The 26,442-nt window shown below is 37.6% G+C and overlaps 1 protein-coding gene across 1 annotated transcript in view; it reads right to left on the bottom strand.

Moving 5' to 3' along the window:
- The window catches only part of LOC120525117 (neuronal tyrosine-phosphorylated phosphoinositide-3-kinase adapter 1), a 249,298-nt gene that overhangs the window by 12,347 nt on the left and 210,509 nt on the right, over nucleotides 1–26,442 (bottom strand). Inside the window, exons 3-6 of the mRNA XM_039747142.1 lie at nucleotides 24,243–24,559; nucleotides 16,164–17,870; nucleotides 10,431–10,625; nucleotides 8,661–8,761 (exon numbers count right to left, since the gene is read on the bottom strand). Of these exons, the coding sequence (XP_039603076.1) occupies nucleotides 8,661–8,761; nucleotides 10,431–10,625; nucleotides 16,164–17,870; nucleotides 24,243–24,559 (2,320 nt within the window). The remainder of the gene's footprint in view (nucleotides 1–8,660; nucleotides 8,762–10,430; nucleotides 10,626–16,163; nucleotides 17,871–24,242; nucleotides 24,560–26,442) is intronic.

The raw sequence follows: 26,442 nt of genomic DNA, 5'->3' as shown, positions 1-26,442 counted from the left end.
TTTATTTATTAAGAGACAGTGCACTAATTTTGCACATTAGGATTTTGAACCCTTAGCATTTTATATATTGGAAATAAAAGCATCTGCTCACTTACACCAACTCTTGACTGTGTGTATCCTCACCTACTGGGGTTCATCTTTCGGTATGTTATTAACAGTTCTGGGTTCAAGCGGCTCCTAGAAGTGTCTCAAGGAGTGTGTAGCCAACCCAGACCATCACAACCAGCTGTTAGGGCTGAAATAAATGGACACCTCTTGCAATGGGAAGAGCTAACACACTAGGATTCATTATTATATCTCAGGGACGAAGACCAATAAGCTCTTGGCACTTTATCTCCATTGTAAAGAGTCATTTTATATGATCTCCCCTATCAGGATGGAGTCTGGTGCAAATACTAATGACCCTAAGGAGGAGGAGGAGGTTAGGAGCACGCGCTGATACAGTGCATTGCCGCACCCACAACACGGCAAACCAACTCAGGATCCAGATTAGGACCCGAGTGCAGTCATGCAATGGAAGACACCTTAGTACCACACTAGTTCAGATGGAGTGGAATAGTGTGAAGTTTTTTATGGTGGCTGGAGTGCCAATTCTGCCACCAGCCCCCACGTATTTCCCTGCAGACTGGAGGGCCTACATGCAGGGATGGATGTAGATTAACGTTATACCCAGGAAGGAGCAATTGCAGGTTAAGAGCCTTGCTCAAGGACCCAACAGAGCAGAGTCCCTTTTGGCATTTATGGGATTCAAACCGGCAACCTTCCAATTGCCAGTGCAGATCCCTAGCCTCAGAGCCACCACTCCTAGGCAAATACATAAACATTTTCTCACATACTACTTCAATCTGTTTTCTTAGGTGCACATGTCTTCCTCCTGAATTTGCTCATAGTTTCTTAGATTCCCTGAATTTTCCTCACCTTTCAGAGATGAAGACATTGTAGCTGGGCACCTCTATTATTGTAAACGTGCTGAAGTAAGTTCTGAGCTCTATGAAAAAAGGGAAAAGCACAGGCAGTATTTGCAGTCTGCCAGAGTTAATTTCAGACTTTTGACTTTTGGGAAGAGTTTTCTTTACCTCTCTTCCAAATGCTGAATACTCAATTCAACACTTCAGTCTTCTCTCTCCTACTTAAAAAAGGCAAAGGGCTCCATGTGAGAATTCCAGGCCATTATTCATAATAAATTCAAATATCAAACTATTTGCTAAAGTCCTGGCACACAGACATCAATATTTTTATTTATAAACTGATCCACCTGATTCCTGCGTTCCCATTTTGCCTCAGATAATCTCAGAAGACTGCTTTAGCTAATCGATGCAACACCCTCTTTATCTTCCACCGCAGTTTAACACTTCCAGGATGCTGAAAGGTGTTTGATTGGCTAAATTGGGTATTTCTCTGGTAGGTCCTGGACAAGATTGGATTTAGTGCTGTGTTTGTAGGCATGATTAAAACATTGTACTCTGCACCTTCAGCTGTCCTGCTCACAAATTCAGACACATCTTCTTTTTTTTACTGTGCAAGATGGGACTGTTCTCTCTTCAGTTTACCATTACTGTGGAGACACTGTTTGAGACCATTCATACATCTAAAGTACTTGCTCCTATTTGATTAAATAATATAAATCACAAAAGTTCTTTTTACTCTGATGACATACTCCTATATCTTGGGAATGACCCTAAGCATCTTCCACATGTTTTAGATCTTTTCCAATCCCTTCCATTTATGTCATGGTATAAAATTAACTGACCTAAGTCCACCCTACTACCACTTAACGCTTATGACTGCTCTTCTACTTCAATGTGTCTATCGCCATTTCTGACCAGTTCAAGTACTTTGGTATTGACATTAACTTCTTTGTGCATGAAATTTCAAACTCAAACTCTTCTTGACTTTGAAGATTTTGAATCCTTGATCCAGTCATCGTCAAATATCTCAATGACTTTTCAGTTGCATCTGGCCATTGTGAAAATGAATGTTGTTTCCTGACTTAACTTCAGAAGCTCCATGATTCCTCTACCCCCTCCATCTTATTGATCAGAGGTTCACCCTCAGCTCCAGTTTTAATTGGATATGACAGGAGACTCAGATTTAAATGTACTGCCTTAATCTAGGTTAGGTCTAATGCAGGTGCCTTGCTTCTAGATTTAAAATTGTACCATTGGGCTTGTGTGTTTGTGATTATTTCACATATTTATTGCATTTCGTCTGGTATGTTGATTTCCTTTTGATTTTAACAATTAAAAATATTTCACTAAAAAAAAGTAATGGGACTGCAGTCAAAAATTCACCCCATATAGAATATTCACTTCTTTTCTGTACTCTTTTCTGAGATCAAGTTTTATACATTATCTTTGATGCCAACAGATTATAGTTTCAAAATGAATCTCAGGTGTAGTATTGCATGTTGTGAGAAGTCATGCAAAATTACACCTTTTATTGGCTAAGTAAAAATATTACAATATGCAAGCTTTCAAGGCAGCTGAAAAAGGCTAATAGAACGTTATGTTATATACCATAATGTCAACAGTATATATATATATATATACATATATAGTACAAGTCAAAGGAGGTCATGCTTAAGCTATATATAATGTTCTAGGGAATCCTCATCTGGACTACTGTGTAGAATTTCAATCTCAATTTAAAAACAAAAAAAATAACAACACAAAAGTAGAGCTAGAGAAAGTCCAGAACAGAGAAACTAGACAGATTCTGGGACTGACAGGTATGAGCTGTAGGGGAAGACTGAAGAAGTTGAACTTTTTCAGTTAAAGCAAACAGAGATTAAGAGGGATATGACTAAAGTGTTAAACATTATTACAATTGTTACTTTCAAATAAACTCTTCAACAAGAACACAGGAACACTGTTGGAAACTTGTTAAAGGTAAATATCACATAAATATTAGGAACTTTTTCTTCATATAAAGAACCATGGATACATGGAATAAATTACAAAACAGTGTAGTAGAGAGTATGGCTATAGGGACCTCCAAATCTTGACTTAATATTACGTTAGAGGGTCTAGGTGAATAGGACCAGCCAGCTTGTTGGGCTGAATGGCCTGCTCTAATCAAAATTGTTCTAAAGCTGCAATGTGTAAAATATTGCACATTTCTACAATTGTTTTATGTGTCAATGGTAAAGAGCACTTTTTTGCTTTGTCTGCAGGCCAATCAAAAACCTCCTTAATAATTTTTTAATTAAATAAACAAATGACTTTTTTATTGAGTTGAGAAATGTGTAAAATATCTTTTTTCAGCATGATTTATTATTATGTCTTTATGTGCTTTTAGCTCTGATAAGTAAACAGTAATATTAAGATATTTAAAGTTTATCACATACTTATTCAAATCAGAATAATATTGTGTCAAAATAAACTACAAAATGATTTTTTGACCAAACCGTACATCCTTAATATCAATATACATTTCTATGCTGCACAAATTAACATTTTGATTAAATCAGGCATAAATAACCCCTGCAATCTACTCTTTATCATACTGCATTGCATACATAACAAAATGAACAATTGCACATTCTTTTTCTTTAGTCAAATAAAATTTGGAAGTGTTGTAAGATGGCCCTGACAACAGTGGACTCCGTTTTAAGATTCTGTGGTCACGTTAATAATATGATTCCAAATAAATGGAACTTGATCACTCCCTTTTCTACCTACTTTGGCTGTACACAATCTGCCTCATTTCATTCCAGTTTTCAATAACAGACCACTGCAATGCTTTAATTTGTGATTTATCTGATATTACAAGCAACAGAAAATCAATTAGAACACTGCATCATAGGTGCTGACCTGACCCAACCTCTGAAATCACATTTTGTGTAAGAAGAACTTCAACAATTTCCTGCGAAGTAACTAACTCGCTTCAAAATAACACTTTTGGTACTTAAAGTACTTAACAGTCTTCCTTATTTGAATATTTCAGATTTTTTGTGTCATAATGGATCTTTGTGTAATCTCGGGACATTAGTCATACTTACACTGTTTTTTTGACAGGGCATTTTCCCATGACTTTAAATGTCTATTAAAAGATCAGACTCATCAGGTTATCTGATTGGACTTGGAGACTTTTTAAACCTAGGCTTTCAATATCTTTACAATTAAGATTTAAAGCTATTTTTCCTTTCCTTAAAAGACCTTGTAGCCTTGAGGTTTATGGAGCTATACAGGTTGAATGTTGTTGTAACTCAAACTGGCACCCTCGTGAATGTAGTGCTGATCACAATAGAGGTGTGGATCCAGATGTCTTTGATGACTTTGAGAACATTTATTTGCATCTTTCCTTTCAGCAGATATTGTCCTCTTGAGTGTCAAATGATTAATCAATAATTATCAAAGTTCATCACAAAGAAACGGTTCTATTTCACAAATAAATGGCAACAGTTTCCAAAAATGGTAGTAAGTTTCCAAATATGGCTACACTTAAAATTGTATTGTTGAAACTAAATTCTTCTTTTAGATTTATATTATGGATTTCAGTGTACTGCCCTCCACAGTATATGCAAATTGTTTGTATGATCTTTTGTTTTATTTTGCATTGCTCTGCCCTTTGGTGCCAAAGTATTTCAAGAAAAAAAATATGACAATATATAAAGCTTTTCAATCTGCCCCATAGAAACAGCATTATAATATGGCATGTCCTGAGGCTCTGACTCTTTGGTTTTTATGTTTTACTCCTTCAGATTCTCATTCACTTTGTCTCTTTCTTGGGTGTTTCCTATCAGAAATATTGGAGCACTTGGTATTTAATCACATTCAGAATTATTTGTCCTCAAATGACCTTTCTAAATATTCCAAATATTCCAAGCAGGATTTAGAACTCTGTACAGAAATAAGCTCTGGTAAAATAATGAGTCAAATAAGGTCAGATAATGCTGATTTCATAAGTATTTTACTATTATTGATGTGATAAACCATTAGATATCTTTTTCATTGAATGACAAAGTTTGGGAAATTTGTTGTGCTATCTCTTTTAGGGCACTTAGTAATAACACCAAAACATACCTTTTTTTTATTGTTTAGAAATATAGCTTGTTTAATGCCATCATTTTGGATCAATAATATTGAAAATCTACATGCTTCCATTAGATCAGATATTCTCAAAACACAAGGTTAGCCACCACAGCTATGCAAACGAGTCACAGCTGTATTTATCTATAGCTCCTGATGACCCTGAGACTCTTGGCTCTCCGATCTAATTTCTAAGCAGTATTCCTGAACGAATGGGTAGCAACTTTCTCAAACTAAATAAGGACAAAAAAGAAACCTTAATTATTGGCAAACATGGATATAGTGAGATTATCAAAAATAAACTTGAGCCCTTAGGTTTAAACATTAAAGAGGAAGTAAAGAATTTAGGGGTAATCATCGATTCTGACCTAAACTTTAAATCTCACATTAACCAGATTACTAGGAATGCATTCTTTAACTTAAGGAATATAGCAAATGTTGACCTCTTATAACTTTATAAGACGCTCAAAAATGTATTCCCTTCTAACAGGACTACCTAAGAAAGACATCAATCATTTGGAATTAGTGAAGATTGCAGAAGCCAGAATCTTAACTAGAAAGAGAAAATTTGAGCACATCTCACCAGTTTCAGGATCAGAATTGACTTTAAAACACCACTAATAGTTTATAAAGAATTAATAATCTACCCTGTCTGATATTTTGGAATGCCTGTCCCCCTACACTCCAAGTCGTAACTTTAGCTCTTCGAATGGAGGTGTGAATATAATTCCAAGAGCCAAGCTTAAAAGAAATGGTGAGACGGCGTTTTGCTGTTATGCACCTAAAATCTGGAATACTTTACCAATAAAAATATGTCAGGCTAATACTGTGGAACATTTAAAAACATTCTAAAAACGAATTACTTTAATTTGGCTTTTCGTAGCTACTTTTCAGTTGTATTCTTAATGGACTAAATGGGCACAGAATTATTATTTTCTTCAAGGATCTGCTATTTTTACTAATCTCCACTATTCTCTGGTGTTTCTTTCTAGTTCTTCTGTGGTGATGATCTGCACCACCACCACCTGATCAAGGTACCATGCAGCCTCCTAAGATGTAGGAATAAAGGTGGATGTCTCAGCTGTCCAAGACACCAACTTCATCAAATCCTATCACATGAAGCATGAAAACTAAAAAGTCTGATTTAAGAACACGTATGTTAGGCAGAATGCCCAGCGGGGACTGGGTGGACATTTGGCCTTGGAACCCCTGCAGAATTTGTTTTTTTTCTCCAGGCTAACTGAAGTTTTTTTGTCTTGTTTTTGCTCTTCTCACTGCCATCTGAGCTTACCTTGTTTTGTTGTTACTTATTCTTTAATATATACTTACTAATCTTTATTTTTCTCTTCTTGTAACTTTCTTCTGTCATCTTGTAAAGCACTTTGAGCTACATTGTTGTATGAAAATGTGCTATATAAATAAATACTGTTACTGTTGTTGCTAAAAAAACATTAGGGACAGAATATGTTTAGTCTTTAGATGTTAAGCAATTGATGTTATTGTAAAATAGAATGTCAGGTCCAGGCTTGAAATTTGTTTCTGTTTTAATATAGAAGAGGAGTTACATTTCACTTTTTGTCATGTTGCTCTCTGATGTAGGTATGGAAAGGGAATGTTTTTTTTAGCATGATGAATTTTTTTTCATGAAACCCAATTGCATTCTGTTATTATTCACACATTACATCGTGATCATGGTAATATTTAGAATTTGTACTGACTTTTCAACAAATATTACATTGATTTTAAGATTTAAATGATCATGTACATAGGCTTAAGTGGTGAAAATCAGACCTGCATCTTTAGAACACACTGCAACAATATACAGCTGAGTATTATGTGGTCAGGATTGTAATCACTATCTTTAGATGTGCAGCTATAGTCTTATAGAAAACAGTGACATGCTGTCTGCAGGTTAGTGGAGGCCAGCGACTCCAACTGGGAGAGTACCTTGAGATCCAGCTCACATGTGAGGACAGATGGTGATCATAAGCCTTAGTAACAAATTAGTACAACAACTGTAGTTTGGTACACACTAAAACATTTTGAATACAACACAGGAGCCAAGGGTAAACCCTCAAGTTAAAATTAAGTTATAGCCACAATCTTTCCTATGGTCATGAACTCTGGGTTGTGACCAAAAGAGTAAGATTGTGCGTGTGGGTGGTCAAAATGTGATTCTTGCATAGGTTTCCTAGCCTCACTTTCTTTGTTAGGGTGAAAAGCTCAGTAATGCTGGAGAACCTCATAGCAGAACCTCTACTGTACACACTATATTTCTTCACTGTCTTAGCTGAGAGAACCTGAGAATTCTTCAGACAGATCACTAGACTTTTGCAAGGAATAGTGTGGCCTGGTCTTTCCAACATGGTGTGTTACCACTGTGACCATCTAAATGACAAGTTTATGACTGAAGTGAAGTCAAAGATGTAAAAAGCCCTTCATAATTCTACCCAATAATGAATGGGTTTCTTACACAATAATTTAGTAGTAGGTGTGTAATATGGTAGTGGTTGTTAAACCTGATCCTGGGCTTTTCTTTGGATGTTGGATATTTCTCAAATTATTTCAATTTACAGACTACCTCTTGTGATTTAATTCAACATGTAATTTAATCAGCCAGTTTCTCTACAGTATATTGTGCATTTGACTTTTCTGAGATATTTCACAAAGATGTACTGTATTTTGCAGATTGGTATATATTAGTACACTTAAGTTTTTCCTTTAGTATTTATTTCTAATTTTATTAAAAATAAAATTGTAAATGGTACAATCAACGTCTTTTTATTTTCTCCTGTGACTCTGTTAATTAAGAAATTATAATTTGTTAAGCAAGTATTTTAAAATAAAACAACATACCAAACATGGCAATATCACATTTTTAATTAAGGCTGCAACGCCACATACTCCAAAGTTCATTAGGCAGACTGGAGGGCAAATAGTAGACGGCAGTGATGATGTGAAAAGAGGAAATGCACAGAGGAAATAATGTGACATGTAGAGGAAGTGCATAGCTTCTGTACACAAGCAGACATTGAGTTTATTGCATATCTAATCAATCTGCAGTTACTAGCAACAAACAGAGTGAATATATTTGGTAAGACATTACTTTAAAATACAAAATGTATTTAGTTAGAACCTGTGCAACAGGTTCGTATTGCTTCAGTAAACTTAATCATCCCATTTTTGATGAAAAAGCAACCAATCCTAATGCATGGTTTAAAATGATGTGAGTTACAACCTGGTTTGAAGTGTAAATGTTACAGACACTGATTGATGCATCCATGTTGTCTGTGCCATTGCTGTCTCACCCTAATTTTACCACTTTCAAAATGGAAACTCTGATATCATGTATAATTTTTTCATGGTCTTTTATGTGCAACATTAGATTTAGTTTTGAAACAAAAATGATTCAGATTCAAGATGTAGCACATGTAATTCCTGTGCAGAACACAAGAGGGTGACCAAGTATAAGCTCACAGATAAATGAATTTTTATTATACTGTTTGCCACACTGTTGTGAAATTCTGATTAATGCATGCAACTTGTTCCTTCTAACAAGAGGGTTTTCACATCATCATAGATATGAAAAAATCCTTTTTCTAATAAGGTGTGTTTTTGATGTTCACTCACCTGATGAAGGGCATCTCGTGGGAGGCTACACTGCCTCTGAACATAGGTTGAAGCTTGTCTCACTCCAGAAGTAGAAGCCGAGCGGCCCAGCCGCCCAAATTCTGGACAGAAAACACAAAATTTAAAGAAGGATATCAAAACAAATGGATTTTAAGACTAAAGGTAGATGATAAAAGTTTGACTCAATAAAAAAAAAACTTTCACTGCAGAAGCCTGTGAATGGCTTCACTTGTCATATGTTGCAAAATAGGTAGAAAAGGCCTCACAAAATGACTATAATGAATATTATTACAAATAATGGTGTACTGGAGGGAGGGAGGATGTTTAAAGATATTTTAATACAGCTATTTTTTTAAGCATCTGCTAGTCTTCATGTCCAGCATTTATTGAACTTTCTGTAAGCAGAAACAGCAATGAGGAATATAAATGCTCCCTTCATTTATGAGTAATCAGAAGTTTTGTTGAATACATATAGTTACATATTTTCCGTCAATTTCTATTTACAATCAACTTCTGAGTTCCTCACAGAAAAAATAAGCTGCTTAGGAATCTTAGATGTAGACTTAATATTATTATTTCATAACAAAAACGCTTCTTCAATGTGTAATAAGCTCTTCTAGCAACTCTACAGTGAAAATATAAAGCTAACCTTAGTCATTTTTTATGAAAAGCAATGGCTTGTAAAACTTTCAGAAGTTCAGATAATCAAACTATAACTTTAACAGAAACATATTCACTCATTTTTGAAGTGCTCGTTTGTAACTAGAACATCGCTTTATTTTTCTAATAATCTATTTTGAATTTCATTATAAAACTAATCATAGAAGTTGTTCTAAGAACAGTGCACAGATAACAATTCTGCTGGAGAATATTTATAATAAATAAAAGGAAAACAAAGTCACCAGTTTGGGCTCCTAATTCAGAACTATGTGACCTAGTCCTATCTGGCTAGTTTCAGCTTTTGAATAATGCATGTATTAGAAAGGAATACAAATTATCGATGCATAACTCAAAAATATATATTTTGAAATAAAATTCAAGCAATAAACGTGAAAACTACACAATATGCAATGACTGCAGCATTTGGAGAATGACTATGAATGCTGTCACATTTCACAGCTGCTGGATATTTTTCTCTTTCCAGTTAAAATGCTTGACCTGAATTATCTGTTTCAGCATCCTGACTGGCTTATACGCAATTCAATTTAAAATGCATCTGTTTGCCAAGATGATAGTTTATCACGCCCATTTTGACCTTAAAATAGTGTTTTGGCACTTTGATAAATGAAAGACCCTGTTGTTTTTAAAATATCTGCAAGAAATACAAAAATTTGTATTATTAATTTTTGATTGTGGATATCAATAACAAATCATTTGTTACAAACATATGTTGAGCTAATCCCCAATGCATCCTGTTAACATCTTTAGCATCTCTACTGTATTACCTGTCCATTCTTATTTTCAACACTCTCATTAACTTCTATTCTTTTTCTGTATCTTATAAAACTGTGGAAATCTATATCAAATTCACCACTCACTCTCATGCTAAAGAGTCAGATGTCTCATCACTGCAATTATGTTTTATGTGGCTATGGGGACCTTAAAGTTAAAATGAATCTTGCATTTTAATGGCATAGAAGACATACAACTGACAACAGAATAGCTTTTCTACTGCCTTCAAATCTGTTCTTCAAGATTAAACGTAAAAGAAGAACTGAGTGCCCTAAATTTCAAATCTGTCACATAAACTTTAGATCAAAGTTTGCTTACCTCCATTTCGGTGACAAGCGGGGAAGGTTTGGCATGGCACTGGCAGTCCTGGTCTGCCCAAGCTTTTCCCAGAAGTCCCATCTAGGCCGTGCGTCCGAACAGGAATCCCTGACTGTCCCATTAACTTTTCTTCCTTATCGGTACAAACCAGAGCATCTGTGCTCCCATTCCACATTTTGGCATTTTCTATAGTCTCTAAATGTGACAATAAAAATTGCTTAATTAGAATAGCTGTTGCCTAAACTTTTCCCCCAAAGCCTCTGAGCTATACAAAAGCAGGCCTCTCATCTAAACCCTAACTTTGTGTAAGTGCATGTAAGTACAAATAATTCATCCAACTATACAATTACACCTTGAGAATTGACCCATTCCCACAGGTATGCTGGCAGACCATAACTTCAAAGCCATTAAAAGATTAGGCTGTATCACCTACCTCTAAGTACAGATGCAAACAGATTAAAAATCATAATTAAAACAAACCAAAAAATTAAATAATCCAAAAGATAAATGTATATCCTGTAGGCACCTCTGTTGGTTGCTTAAATCAATTAACTTGTATTTTTTATAACACCAAAATTTACCCTCAAAGTATCTCAGGAACAGGTATTACCTAAGGGGACTTAGACTGTATACAGGCTTGGGTACATTTGTGGCAGATGAAATTTAATGTAAGTAAATGCATTACAAATAGGAATTAAAATTACAAGATTTTAATATACAATGGGAAGTTTGGAACTTGAAAGTAACCCTCATGAGGAGAACTAAGGAGCCATAGCGGACTTGTCAAGATCTACATTAAAACAGTATATAGAGGCAATCAAGAGGCTAATATGATGTTATGTTATATATTGCATCTAATACGCGGGGTAGGAGTCTATGTACAGTTTTGCTCTGTAAATTACAAGAAAGTCCACAGGAGAACAACTAAACTTATTCCAGGACTGAGAAGTATGAGCTATGAGGAGAGATTTAAATTTTGAACTCTTTCAGTTTAAGCAAATAGAGATTAATAGTTGATATGATCCAAATGTTAAAAGTATGAAAGAAATTGGTACAGTAAATACCAGCAGTTACTTTAAAATAAATTCTTCAACAAGAACACAGGAACATAGCTGGAAATCTGATATGGGCAAATTTGGCACAAATGTTAAGAAGTTTATTTGAACATAAAGAACCTTAGACATATGTAATAAAAAACCAAGTAGTGTGACAGAGAGTAGGGCTTTAGGGACCTTCAAACTTCAACTTGAAGTTATTTTGGACAATCTAGGTAAACAGGGCAGATAAGCTTGTTGGACTGAATGTCCTGTTCTTGTCTCAATTGTTCTAATAACTCTGCTGTGAGAGTGTGCCTGAGCCTCTAGAGAGGTAAGTCTTTACTGTTTGGTGATAAGGTTTTTTAGGCAGTCATATTGGAACTGTGACAATAACACCAGAAAATCACTTCCCTAGTATGATTAAAGACTGCTGTGGCAGTTTTAGTGAGTATAGAATGTCATAGCATCAGTTTAATGTCCTACTCAAAAGACAGGCTCAGCTCCTTGTCTTTACTAGGTTTTTAACTTCAAGGCTTTGCTTTTAAAATATTGTGTGCATCAATGTGTTCATTTTAATAGGGAATCTTAATGAACAAAGCATTAACACATGCCTCTACCAAATTAAGTAATATGGTGGCATAGCCACTTTATAATCACTGTATGAGGGGTACAAGAAATTCAGATTAGAATGAAATATGCCCTATGGTAAAATATCCAATGGCACCATGAAAGACCAGGAAATTTGCTGCCGAAGTCCACAAGCTCAGTGGTATTACAGATATCTCCAGGGCTGAGGCAGAAACAGGAAGCAAGAGAGATAGGTATTCTGGACTGCTTTCAAAGTTAGCAAATAATATTAGCACTAGCCGACGCCCGCCATAGCATACGGCAGTGTAAGAATAGGAATGGAAAACAGTGAGAAAGGAATTCAGAAATCAAGAAGAAAGAAATACTTCTTGAAAGACGCAGTTGTGAATAGGTGATTTGCTGGAGACGACGGATAATGAGTCAAAAGATCTAATCTTGGAAAATGCTTGAATTTCAGCTTCACCACCATAAATTCCAGATGTTGTCATGTATTGATAGTACTTCTGACTTGTTGTGATAACTGGACTTGCGTTGGAAAGAACAACAGGAAGAATGTCTCCAAATCTGTCCCAATGTGATGCAACGAAATCTACTGCCCTATTTCGTAGTGAGAGTGAATTACCTTCGTCAACTGTTTGTGTCAAGAAATACCCCACTGATAGGAACAGGCAGTTTCCGGATTTCAGAATACAGATGACGTTGTACAAAAACCCATCGACAGAGAAGATACTGTCGTTCATTTTATAACAAAGGCTTAGGAAACAACCGTCGCAGTATAACGAAAATAGCAAGGAGAGAAACCAATGCCAATGGTCGATAGAGTATCTTCCTGTAGTAGGCTACGGAAAAGACTCCCAGGCGTAGACATGGCCAAAGTGAAAGGTCACGCAGTCAGGTTAGATATCCATAGACATATATAGATAGACGCCGCATTCACTGTGTTGCCCAGTTGACACGATATACCAGTGCGCCCGCCCTATTGCGAGTGGCAAAAGTGCCATTTTTTCTAATACAGGTAGACGTGGAAACCGGGTTTTCTAATGAAAAAACATCCATCCATCCATCCATTTTCTAACCCGCTGAATCCGAACACAGGGTCACGGGGGTCTGCTGGAGCCAATCCCAGCCAACACAGGGCACAAGGCAGGAACCAATCCTGGGCAGGGTGCCAACCCACCGCAGGACACACACAAACACACCCACACACCAAGCACACACTAGGGCCAATTTAGAAACACCAATCCACCTAACCTGCATGTCTTTGGATTGTGGGAGGAAACCGGAGCGCCCGGAGGAAACCCACGCAGACACGGGAGAACATGCAAACTCCACGCAGGGAGGACCCGGGAAGTGAACCCGGGTCTCCTAACTGCGAGGCAGCAGCGCTACCACTGCACCACCGTGCTGCCCAATGAAAAAACAATAACGTTTAAAACAGTATCGTTTACATAGAACAAATTTTGGCAAATCGTTTACATGCGATTACTTATATCCATTTATACACTAATAATGGCAACTATTAAATAATAATAGTAAGTATTAATACCTCGCATATAAGTAACATTGCTTGGAGTGCCTTCTTCCATCTCCGAAACATTTTTAGTCGGCGTGTTCTTAAGCAGCACAGTACTGAAGTATTGGTTAATGCCCTAGTCACCTCACATATTACTGCAATGCTATTCTATTTGGCATCCCACAAAAACTTATCCATCGCTTACAACTTCTTAAAAATTCTGCTGCCAGGATAATAACTTGTTATAAATACACTGAACATATTACACCTATTCCCTCTCAACATCACTGGCTCCCTGTTAACTACAGAATACAATGCAAAATACTGATCTTAACATTTAAAGCTCTCTCATAGTGCTCCTCAACTCGGGAAATCTCTACCCTCTTGTATACATCAGCTTGATTCAATAACACATTAAAACTGCCCTCAAAACTTATTTTTTCAAACTGGCATACCAATTTTTTCAAACTGGCATACCAATTGTGAATTTTGCACTGTTACTGCCAGTTATCTTTGTTTGTTTGCTAATTATTGCTTTTTGATTTATCATTCTCTTGTTTTAATTTTACTAATGTTGTTTAATTTTATTGTAAGGTGACCTTGAGTGCTAAGGCTATAAAACGGGATTTTCTAATGGCCAAATACAACCAAAACAATTGTTCTGCCTTACCTATGAAATGTAATCCCCCAGGATCTGGTTTGTAGCGTACAGCGGTTTTTACAATCCCAAGCAGTACATAATTTATTACTTCACTCCACAGCAGTGCCACTCGCAATATGGCAGCAACATTGACATACGATGTTGCTGGTCATGCGGTGTCTAGTAGTTGTATGTCTATGTAGATATCGGGCAGTGAAATGATACCAATGGGATCATGAGAGAGGAGCGGGGAACGTGGTAGTCAGAAGGAGGAATAGGACTTTAGAAAAGTGGCGTGGGGGTGTATGGGAGGCTGCAGGCAGCGTTGGAAAGGTTTTGGAAGAGGACAAATAGGAATTGAGAAATGTCGTGTGGGCTGCGTGTGGGAGGGACCGGGTTTGAACAGAAAGCAGGACGAACCAGAAGAGAAATATATATATGAGAGATTTTAAATTGATAATGAAATGTGTGCAATATACTATGTGAGCATGGCAAGAAGGCCATTAAAGACATTTGGTTTTCTGTATCATGGCCCTCCAACTCCTTATAATCTTCAAAAAAAGTTAACATCATCCACGTCCATGTCACTTGATTTTACCTTTTTTCATCTTGTCAGTTTTGGAATTCAGCCATAGCAATAACCACACATTATACATAATTCATTGGAGTCTCAGTTTCTTGAGTCTAACGCAAAAAGGTTTAACTAGCCTTGGTTTTACAACACTGACTAGGACATACAGTAATTATAACCAGTTTAAATTCTTGCTGAAAAAAGACAAATATGACAATTAATGCATAATTAGAACATTAGTAACATTTTCACAAGAACAGGCCATTCAGCACAACTTAGCTTGCCAATCCTATCTACTTGAGTCCTCCAAAATTACGTAAAGTCGTAAAGGCAATTTATTCCATTTGTGAATGGTGTGAAGAAAAACTCCCTTACATTTCTGTGCGAAACTGACTATTAACAAGTTTTCAACTGCATCCCTGTATTCTTGTTGAACTCATTTTAAAGTAACAGTCTCGATCCACTTGACTAATTTCCTTTTAATTTTAAACACTTCAATTATGCCTCCTCTTAATCTCCTTTTGCTTAACCTGAAAAGGCTCAGCTCTTTCAAACTTTCCTCATAATTCATCCCCTGTAGTCCTGGAATCAGCCTATTCACTCTTCTCAGGACTTTTCCAAGCACTTCTATGTGTTTTGTAGCCTTGAAAACTTTGCACAATACTCCAGATGAGGAGCATAGCCTCCTTGGACTTGTACTCTGCACATCAGAGCATTATATTATGTAACATTTTGTAAGCCTTCATAATGCCTTCTGAACACTGTCTGGAAGTTTACAGTGTCGAGTCAACTATGACTCCTCAATCCTTCTCATAAGCAATACTTGCATTGTGTATTCAAATCTAAAATGTTTACTTCCTACATGTAATACATTACATTTACTTATAATAAATTTCATCTGCCACAAATTTGCCCAAGCATGTATGCTGCCCAAGTCCCTCTGTAATTTTTCTATTCTTTAATATGTAAAGCACTTTGAGCTACTGTTTGTATGAAAATGTGCTATATAAATAAATGTTGTTGTTGTAATGAATCAATGTATTTTAGATTATCTGCCAAGCTGTTTAGCTTGGTATTATCTGCAAATATAACCAGTTTCTTATTTAATTTCCTATCTAAATCATTAATGTGTTTTAAAAACAGCAGTGACCCTAGCACTGATCCCTAAGGTTCCTTACTCTGACCATAACCCAATTCTGATAAGGTTCCTCGTAACATAAGTCTATGCTTCCTCTGTTTTAACCAGTTCTGCACCCATGCACACACTACACCCTGAACTCCCACTTTTTTTAGTCTGAATAATGAATGTAATCAACAAAAGGTGCTTTTCAGTTCTCAAGAGATATAAACAAATCATCGTCTTTGCTCAATCTTGACAACTTACTTTCGGAATCTTTGCTGCCCCTACTAAATGACATCTTCCTCTGCATTGGCCAGTATGTGCCTTCTTCAACTGGACTTGAAAGTCCCTTAGGATCCCCAATTCCTCCCACAGTGCTGCCAGCAGGAACTGTGGGAAGGGCGGAGGGCATCTGCTGACGTGTGCATGTAGAGAGAGCCCCAAGCAAGCCTTTATGTTGTGTAGGTAAAGCTGCAGGAGAGGCTGAGCTGCTTTTAGGAATTCCTCCTTGTGTGGGTCCCCGTAGGCTGTCATAGGCTGGAGGTCTCTTAAGACCAGCAGAAGGGTATGTCCATAACATTGAACAAGGATGATCCATTAAGTTGTGAGGTGTTGGGCTGCGATAGGAAATGGGACGTGCCAGAGGAGTAGCTGAGCGTCCAGACGGGACTGCAGTATTACCAGTGGATGGCTCTTGCTTTTCTTTTTCTCTGTCCTGACTTGACTTTTGACTTGTAGATACGCCTACACTTTTATCCTTTGCTGTGCTTCCAGAAGTTACCTGCTGTTGCAGGACAGGAAGCAGAGATTGTACTGCTGAATGGGATCCCAGTTTCATGCTCTGTGAGACAGGAAGGTCTTTGTCTGCTTTGTGCTGCAGATAAGATGACTGAGATGACTGGGGAGGAGGAAGCGGAGTTGAATGGCTTCGAGCTCTACCAGCTGGCCCCAGAACCAAGAGATTTTGCTCCTTAATATCAGAAGCTCTTTGATTCTGCTGATTTTGGTTTTGATTCTGCCCATCTGCATTGCTGGAGTTGGGCCCAACTGTGGAAGCCGCAGAAGAGGAAACATTACTACTCTGTTGTGATGCAGTTTGTAACTGATCTTTGCCATGGATGTTGGGCTGTAGCACAGGAAGCTTTGAGCTGGGCTGGCCAGATTGTCCAGTCTGAGTAGATACTGTGCCTAGTTTGGAGGATTTCTGGACAGAAATGCCACTTGATGAAGCAGCTGGTTGTGGAAAGGCCAACAAGGGAGGCTTGTGTTGAAGGAGATTGGGAAATGGGGCTGGTATCTCACAGGAACTGTTTTTGGCAAAGACAAATGGAGTAGGAGCTCTGGTGGTCCCTGAGCTAGCTGAAGACGTGGAAAGCTGAGAATGCACAAAAGATGCCTGATCAGCAGCACTTACTGAAGCAGTAGTTGGGGCCACCACCGCCACTTCTCGCTTGAGTTTAACTTTAGGTGCAAGGGGAGCTGAATTATGAGGAGGTAGTGGAGGAGGAGGGAGAATAAGGGAGACCTTGGTTGATTTATGGTGTATATGTTCCCCTCCTCTTCCATGGTTTTGGAACTCCCCAACAGGGCACCCAGGATCCTCAGGAAGTGGATACTTCATTTCCTCGTAAATGGCTTCACTCTGGTCAGAATCTGAGTCTGGAGTGGCTGTGCTGTGGGATGGATCCTTAAAAACATCTCCAACCATCTCTATATACACTGGCTCCTCCTCATCAAATTCTCTGGCATTCTGAGGAGTGGATGCATGTGACTGTGAGTGTTGGCTGTCAGGGGTATACCGTGAAGCAGAGAAAGACTGGCGTGAGATAGTCCTGGAGTTGGTAGGATTAAGTGGTTGTGTGGGGTGTGTGTTATCAAAGGATACTGATAGCTGTGTGTTTGGTGCTCTCTTTGGCTTCAAAGGTGGTATCTTCCTGCCGTGTTGTTCACCTGTGTCTGATTTCTTCACCACTAAAAAAAGGACACAAACAGTGTTAAATTCAAATTATTTGCCATATATATCTGCACAATCTTAAATACAATTTAATCTGTAAAGAGAGTTTTTGCCATACTTTTGGTAAAGATATCAAAGTTTCTTATTACATATTCACCTGAACCTTTTATCTAGCAAGTTGTGGAAGTTTGAAGTAACAAGCTAAATTGTGCTTTACATTCCAATTCTTATGGTAATAATGTACTGAATTAAAGGATTCCATCAACAACAACAACATTTATTTATATAGCACATTTTCATATAAATAATGTAGCTCAACGTGCTTTACATGATGAAGAGAAATACAGTAATCCCTCCTCGATCGCGGGGGTTGCGTTCCAGAACCCCCCGCGATAGACGAAAATCCGCGAAGTAGAAACCATATGTTTGTGTAGTTATTTTTATATATTTTAAGCCCTTATAAACTCTCCCACACTGTTAACATTATTAGAGCCCTCTAGACATGAAATAACACCCTTTAGTCAAAAGTTTAAACTGTCCTCCATGACAAGACAGAGATGACAGTTCTTTCTCACAATTAAAAGAATGCAAATAGATCTTCTTCTCTTCAGGAGCAGATAATTTCAGAGGGAGAGAGAGAGAGAGCTCGCAAAGAAAAGCAAACAATCAAAAAATCAACACTTGTGCTTTTAAGTTTGCCACGGCATTTTTAGAGGAGCGTCAGTATCTTCTAAGCAAACAGCCGCTGTGCAAACAGCCCCTCTGCTCACATCTCCTCCGTCAGGCGCAGAGAACGTCAGAGAGAGAGAGCGAGATTAAAGCAACAATCAAAAAATCAATATGTGTGCTTTTGTGCTTTTAAATATGCCAAGCACCGCAATAAAGCGGCATTTTTTTAGAGGAGCGTCAGTATCTTTTAAGCAAACAGCACCTCTGCTCACAGCCCCTCCGTCAGGGAATATAGGGAATGTTAGAGAGGGTGAGACAGAGGCAGAGACAAGCAAACAATCAAGCTCCGCGCGGGATGCATATCTTATAGCATTGAGGAGTTTTAGTTAATATGTAATACATGCTCTGATTGGGTAGCTTCTAAGCCATCCGCCAATAGCGTCCCTTGTATGAAATCAACAGGGCAAACAAACTGAGGAAGCGTGTAGCATAAATTAAAGGCCCCATTGTCCGCAGAAATCTGCGAACCAGCGAAAAATCTGTGATATATATTTAGATGTGCTTACATTTAAAATCCGCGATGGAGTGAAACCGCGAAAGTCAAAGCGCGATATAGCGAGGGATTACTGTAAAAGACAAAGTAAGGATTAGAATAAGACAACACTAATTAACATAGAATAAGAGTAAGGTCCAATGGCCAGGGAGGACAGAAAAAGTGTTTATAAGTTTGTTCCTCTGTTGTTAAAGTTTTTGGTCTAATATTAATATTCTCCATCACTCCTTGCAATTGAATTGCATTCATTATCATAAAGGCCTATAGAAAAAAAATCAGTTGTATCCATGTTTAATGCTCCAGATCTACTGGTAATTGCCAAATGATCATGTGTTAAGTTCAAAGGCAACAAAGGCTAAATAATTTAATTTGTATATTACTGCATATGTCTGTCCTTTGGCAGTGTGTTGACAGAAGCAGCAGAAGAGTGAGTGAGGTCAACTGTGAGGTCAACTCTATGAAGCCGAAGATAGGATTAAATTCAGTGCAGGTACTAAAGTATGTCATGTCTCTTGAAGAAATTCTCAGATGATTCTGCACTTAAGGGGTGTACTGATAAAGGGGGTGAGTCAGAGTGCAAAAGTTAGGTGGAGGCTCTTTCTTGATGTAGAGTTCTCTAAAACTTTCAGTAACATCAGCAAAACCAAGAAACTGGTTATTTACTTTCACTGCATCAAAGAGTCTCTACACCCAGTCACTTTTCAGAAGTGGATATAATGGTGATGCTCTCTTAAAAGTACTGGAGGACCCACATCAATGATCAGTTGGAGAAGGTCTTGTAACATAGAGGAACTATATAAGAAAGGACACAGCAGGTTCTTTTTTCTTAGTAGACTACGCTCCTTTCTTGAGGGTAGTGATATTCTTCACTTCTTCTACAACTCTTTGATGGCCGATGCAGTTTTCTATGATGTGGTAGGCTGGGCTGGTAACATCATTTCAAGCGAGGCCCAACATATCAATAAGCTAGTTATAGTATAAGGGCAAACTCAGTTATGGGACACAGTGGACCCCCTTCACGTAGTATTACAGATAAGAATTAAAACAAAATTAAGTGCCATATTGAACAATGCTGTATGTCCTCTCTCTGACACAGCAAGATAGAGTACTTTCAGCCATATTACAGATGTTATATTTACTAGTTTGACGGGGGAGGTATGAGATACACTTTCCTTGTCAAGCCTAGAGTGGAATTCAGGCTTAGGTGCTAATATCATTATCATCTCTTCTATGTTTACAGTTTACAGTCTTTGCTCTAGATGTCTTATGTTCAATATACAAAATGCATAACACTTTAGTTATCAATTTGTAAACAACTATCAACAGTACACATTTTTAAAAAATATTCAAAGATTTTTTTAACAAGATATAAAACAATGAAAATTAACAGTACACAATCTAAGCATCTTATTTATTTGCATTTACAGTTTACTGTTGTTAATAACATAGTTAATAAAACATTTATACATTGTTAACAGATGCTTTATTACGTATACTTATACTAAAGTGTTATCACAAAAGGTGCCTCATGCAGTTTCTAGTGTTTCCACAAATCGGATGCTTTAGGTTACTGCTTTTATATGACAGGCAATGGCAGAGCATGAGCATGAATGGAGGTAAAGCAGTTCTGTCAATTTATGGATAAACCAGTTAGTGTTAGATTAATGGCTTTATTAAGTAAAGTGATTTTAAGCAAGGTCCTATGCCTCACTGGGGAGACAAAAATAATTTATCAAAACAAATCAGAGTAGCTTTAAGATTGTATAGCCTATAAATATTTGGAGAAAGATATGATTCTAGGTTCACATATGCAATTTAAAAAGGAGAGGCATTAAAAAGAGGCAACTTAAACAAAGAGACTACTTGATGATCAAATATGCTTTGAATATATGTGTTTAAGTGGTATGCAGACTAACTTCCAAAAATGATTCTCCATTTTCCTAACCTGGTATGATTTATTTTCAACATTAAGTGTGCTTCAGTTCACTTTATGGTTGCAGCTTCATATATTCAAACTATGCAACTGCTGAAAGATGAAACTTTACGATGTTATTATGTTATTATCACCCATGACCTTTACATACTGAGCCCAACCAAAAAGCACAGTTTGGTCTAGTACCAGGACATAGTGGATTTATGTGGGGGTGTGGGTTGGGTTTACAGTTATTTAGTGTGCTGAAGTGTAGCTGGACATTTTAGTAATCATAGTAATAAATCTACCACAATGATATGTTGACAGACCATTTATATACAGTGGGATGCAAAAGTTTGGGCAACCTTGTTAATAGTCATTATTTTCCTGTATAAATTGTTGGTTGTTACGATAAAAAATGTCAGTTAAATATATCATATAGGAGACACACACAGTGATATTTGAGAAGTGAAATGAAGTTTACTGGATTTACAGAAAGTGTGCAATAATTGTTCAAACAAAATCAGGCAGGTGCATACATTTGGGCACCGTTGTCATTTTATTGATTTGAAAACTTTTAGAACTAATTATTGGAACTCAAATTGGCTTGGTAAGCTCAGTGACCCCTGACCTACATACACAGGTGAATCCTATAATGAGAAAGAGTATTTAAGGAGGTCAATTGTAAGTTTTCCTCCTCCTTTAATTTTCTCTGAAAAGTAGCAACATGGGGGTCACAAAACAACTATCAAATGACCTGAAGACAAAGATTGTTCACCATCATGGTTTAGGGGAAGGATACAGAAAGCTGTCCCAGAGATTTAAGCTGTCTGTTTCCACAGTTAGGAACATATTGAGGAAATGGAAGACCACAGGCTCAGTTCAAGTTAAGGCTCGAAGTGGCAGACCAAGAAAGATTTCGGATAGACAGAAGCGACGAATGGTGAGAACAGTCAGAGTCAACCCACAGACCAGCACCAAAGACCTACAACATCATCTTGCAGCAGATGGAGTCACTGTGCATCGTTCAACCATTCGGCACACTTTACACAAGGAGATGCTGTATGCGAGAGTGATGCAGAGGAAGCCTTTTCTTTGCCCACAGCACAAACAGAGCCGCTTGAGGTATGCTCAAGCACATTTGGACAAGCCAGCTTCATTTTGGAATAAGGTGCTGTGGACTGATGAAACTAAAATTGAGTTATTTGGGCATAACAAGGGGCAATGTGCATGGAGGAAAAAGAACACAGCATTCCAAGAGAAACACCTGCTACCTACCGTAAAATATGGTGGTGGTTCCATAAAGATTCTGGAGACCAATGTCCAGGAATCAGTGAAAAAGCTGAAGCTGCGCCGGGGCAGGATCTTTCAACAAGACAACGACCCGAAATACTGCTCAAAATCCACTAAGGCATTCATGCAGAGGAACAAGTACAAAGTTCTGGAATGGCCATCTCAGTCCCCAGACCTGAATATAATTGAAAATCTGTGGTGTGAGTTAAAGAGAGCTGTCCATGCTCGGAAGCCATCAAACCTGAATGAACTAGAGATGTTTTGTAAAGAGGAATGGTCCAAAATACCATCAACCACAATCCAGACTCTCATTGGAACCTACAGGAAGCGTTTAGAGGCTGTAATTTCTGCAAAAGGCGGATCTAATAAGTATTGATTTCATTTCTTTTTTGTGGTGCCCAAATTTATGCACCTGCCTGATTTTGTTTGAACAATTATTGCACACTTTCTGTAAATACAATAAACTTCATTTCATTTCTCAAATATCACTGTGTGTGTCTCGTATATGATATATTTAACTGACATTTTTATTGTAACAACCAACGATTTATACAGGAAAATAATGACTATTAACAAGGTTGCCCAAACTTTTGCATCCCACTGTAGGATATGTTTTCTTAAAGGTCCTTAGTTTAAACACAGCCAATGATACAGACTGAATAACATTTTTTATAAAGTTTTCTCAATTTCACATTTAATGCCATCCTAAACGTTTCTTCTCTATTTAACCATTTTTTTTCACTGACTAATTCTAATTTACATTTGTGGAAAGTCAGATTCTATTTTAGCAGCAACAGGGACAAGGAAGGAAAATATTCTGAATACTAGCAACTTGGCGTGCGCTACGCTGCACGTTGGATGACCACAGTTGAAGGACTCAATCGTAAGGACCTCTCGTCGGGTGGCTTTTGCCTCTTTCTTTCGCGATCACGGCGTAATCTGTCTTCTCTCTCTGTAGGGGTTTCAGTTGCCTTTCGTTGTGCAGCAGAGACGCGTCGTTGAGCTAATCTGTGTGAATGCTGAGTGTCCGTTTCTTGCGAGCGACTGTCACGCCTTTGCCTCTTTGCTTCATGATCACGCTGTAATGTGTCCTCTCTTGCAGCAGCAGGTTTAGTTGCGTTTCGTTTCGGCATTGTTCTGTAAGGTCTCCTCCGTACAAGTCCACATGGGTAGCATGAAGACGGAAAGGCATAGTGGACATAGTGAAACACACAAATTAGTGACCAGGGGAACCATCTGACTCAGAAATACTCAAGTGCACATGTTATTTATAATTTTTTTTTTTTTTGTTATGAACTTCCCCAAAAGAGTTGATCCCTGTAAATAGTTAATAGTATATAAACAATATAATCTGTTATAGTACGGGTGTTAATTAGCGTCACACCTCATAACCTGCATACACCTCGTGTTTGGCTGTAACACCAGAAGCGCGGTGGACGCTGTAAGGGTAGGTTGTGGTTTCTGTTTCTTTCTTGATTTTTTATTTCATTTTAGTGATTATTTAATAGGCAGAGGAGAGAAGACGTTAATGTGACGCTCTGTCTATTTCTTTACTTTTGTTTTGAAAAGATTTTCGGGAACAGGAAAAATAAAAGCAAAGGGGAAAGAACGGAGGTAAGCGGGAATTCTGAGAGGGGATGGACTGGGGCTTTTCTACAGGGCGGCTATACAGCCAAAAGGAACGCGGACCCAGACACTTAGCAGCAACAGGGACAAGGAAGGAAAATATTCTGAATAAGAAAGCACACACACAAACACACACACACACTTGCACAGCAGGGCAAATGGACAGACAAAATGAGGTTTTAAGGAAATTGGACAACCAAGAGAAATTAAATTATAGCCTAAAGTGAAACTGGTCCAAGTGATATGCAGTGACATTATTGTCATAGTCAGTTCTACTGGTAAAATTAGTAAGGAAGAATATTCTTATAATACAAGGCATATAATTGTGGAAATCACCTGTTTTCTTTTCAGTCCCTGCAGCTCCTCCTTCCTCTGAGCCATGGAGCTCTCCTGCTGTGCTCAACCGCGTGCTGGGATGACGTTTTGGCTTAGCTGGAGGCTTCCTGGCACAGGTAGGGTGGTGTGACTCCCCACCATTCTCCATGCTGCCCACAGAATGACAAGACTGTGAGCGGGGTGCCATACTGCTTGCACAGGGATGTGGTGTGTGCTCTTGAGAAGCTGGCATCGTCATGAAGCCCATTCGGAAGTGCCGTCGAAAAGAGGCCATGTCTCTGACCTTTCCCACAGTAACAGAGCCATCTTTGCTGCTGCTAAAGAAGTGCATAAAACTTCAGTAAAGCTTAAACATGCAACAGTGAAAAAGTTTTTGAAAACAGTAACCATCAGAGACTGACAAAAATTAAAGAAGCCCACAGAGTAGTCTGTTTTAAATCTGCTGCTCAATAGCAGCAAATCAAATAAAAAAGAACAAAGACTGTTTTCCAAGTCTTGTTTTGGTTAAGGGCTATACATAAAAACACTTTATCCTTACACCTCCATCTATAAATATAACAGCATGGTGCTTTACTTTAAGCAGCCTGCTCCATGAACAGATGGACTAGAACATACTGCCCTTTAGTAGTACAGTAATATGCTGCATCTTGTGAGCTCTTCTTGTTTCTGTCCTAGCCTTTGCTGCTAAAGTTTTTAAATAGGGGTGCCTGAAGTCCTTCCAATTGAATACCACCTTTGCCTTCTAATGATACCTATGTTATTATTTACACATTTATTTATTTATTTACTTACTTACTTACTTACTTATTTATTTTTGTTTTCTTGAGTTTCTATCGTCCCTAAAGTTTTTGGTAGTACATTGTAGCTTGCAATAAACTGCCCTGCAGAGCTTACTAAATGTGTATTATGCATTGTTATGTTCTCTAGATAAATCAGAGCATAATGTGCCTTAGACAGATGTTCTTCTTTCTTAAACCTTTACAGGAAGGTCCATGGTCCATTTTCATCTTCACTTGATTAAATATTAGAACTCTCCATATATTAAAAGAGAAGATCAGCAAGAGCAAACATTTATGAAAATATAGGACCAGTTGGACCAGAATAATGCAAGATGTGTGGAGTGGACACAGGCTCCATCCAGGAAGCTCACATGGTTTGAGTATATATTCAATATATTCACATTTTATTATAGTCAATGCCACGTTGTTGTTGTTAGGTTAAGGTACTGGAATTCACGATGAGTGACATCAGCTGTGTGATGGATTAAAGGTCAGCTTCTTAGAATCTTGTTATCTAATGTCTAGGATATTTCAAACCAATTCTCTGTGCACTGGAATGTTTTTTTTAAAGACTATTGATTTTTGACTTCTAACTTGTTTTCTCATCTTTGATTTAGTAGTAATGTTTTGAACTTACACATAAGTAGGACTGATTTTCTTGCAACGACCCATAGCTTTGCCCAAACATCTGTTCCCTTGTTGCTATCAATCACAATAACTATCACCTCCCTAGAGATGTCACATTAACATCTCACTGCATAGTTACATGGGATTGGATCCACTTTGGAAGTATTAAACTTTCAAAAATATATATCTCAAAAATGTTTGATAAGACTGCTGGATTATTAGCATCTCATAAATGTCAGACTCCTCAGACAAGCTTTTGTTGCAGTCAAGCTATGGTATTTTTATTTTTTCTTTATAAACTAATTAAAACAATTATATACCTTCCAAAAGCAAGTTTTGCATAAAATAAGTTATGCCTTGGCCAACATCATTGATCCATATTACCATGGTTACTACTTTATATTTGAATAGATGAAAACAAATGATAAAATCTTTTAAACTGAAGGAAAATATGGTCTCCTGACATGCCACTTCCTACAATTATTAATCACATATATTCACAAGGATAATTACTACAGAACTATTTTAAGAAAGGTTCGAAGATCCTTCAGCCAAGTGCAATTCTGTACTGGATTAAGTTTGTCTACAAGTTAAGAGTATGTATGAGTGTACTTTTACACATTTTATATGGAGTGTTCTCCACTGCTCCAAACACAGTATGAAGTCATGGTACTTAAGAACAGTTTGTTCTCTTCAGTCATAGGGGTGAGCAGCTGTTTCTAGTACAGGAGTTCATATGAGGCTTTGATTGTAGCAGACAATGGCAATGAGGCAGGAGTTCTATCCTTGGAGAC

This window comes from Polypterus senegalus, chromosome 3 (assembly GCF_016835505.1).
Source record: "Polypterus senegalus isolate Bchr_013 chromosome 3, ASM1683550v1, whole genome shotgun sequence".
NCBI classification, from domain to species: Eukaryota; Metazoa; Chordata; class Cladistia; order Polypteriformes; family Polypteridae; genus Polypterus; species Polypterus senegalus.
Note: the sequence above shows the minus strand (reverse complement) of the source record. Positions and strands in the feature narration are given on the sequence as shown.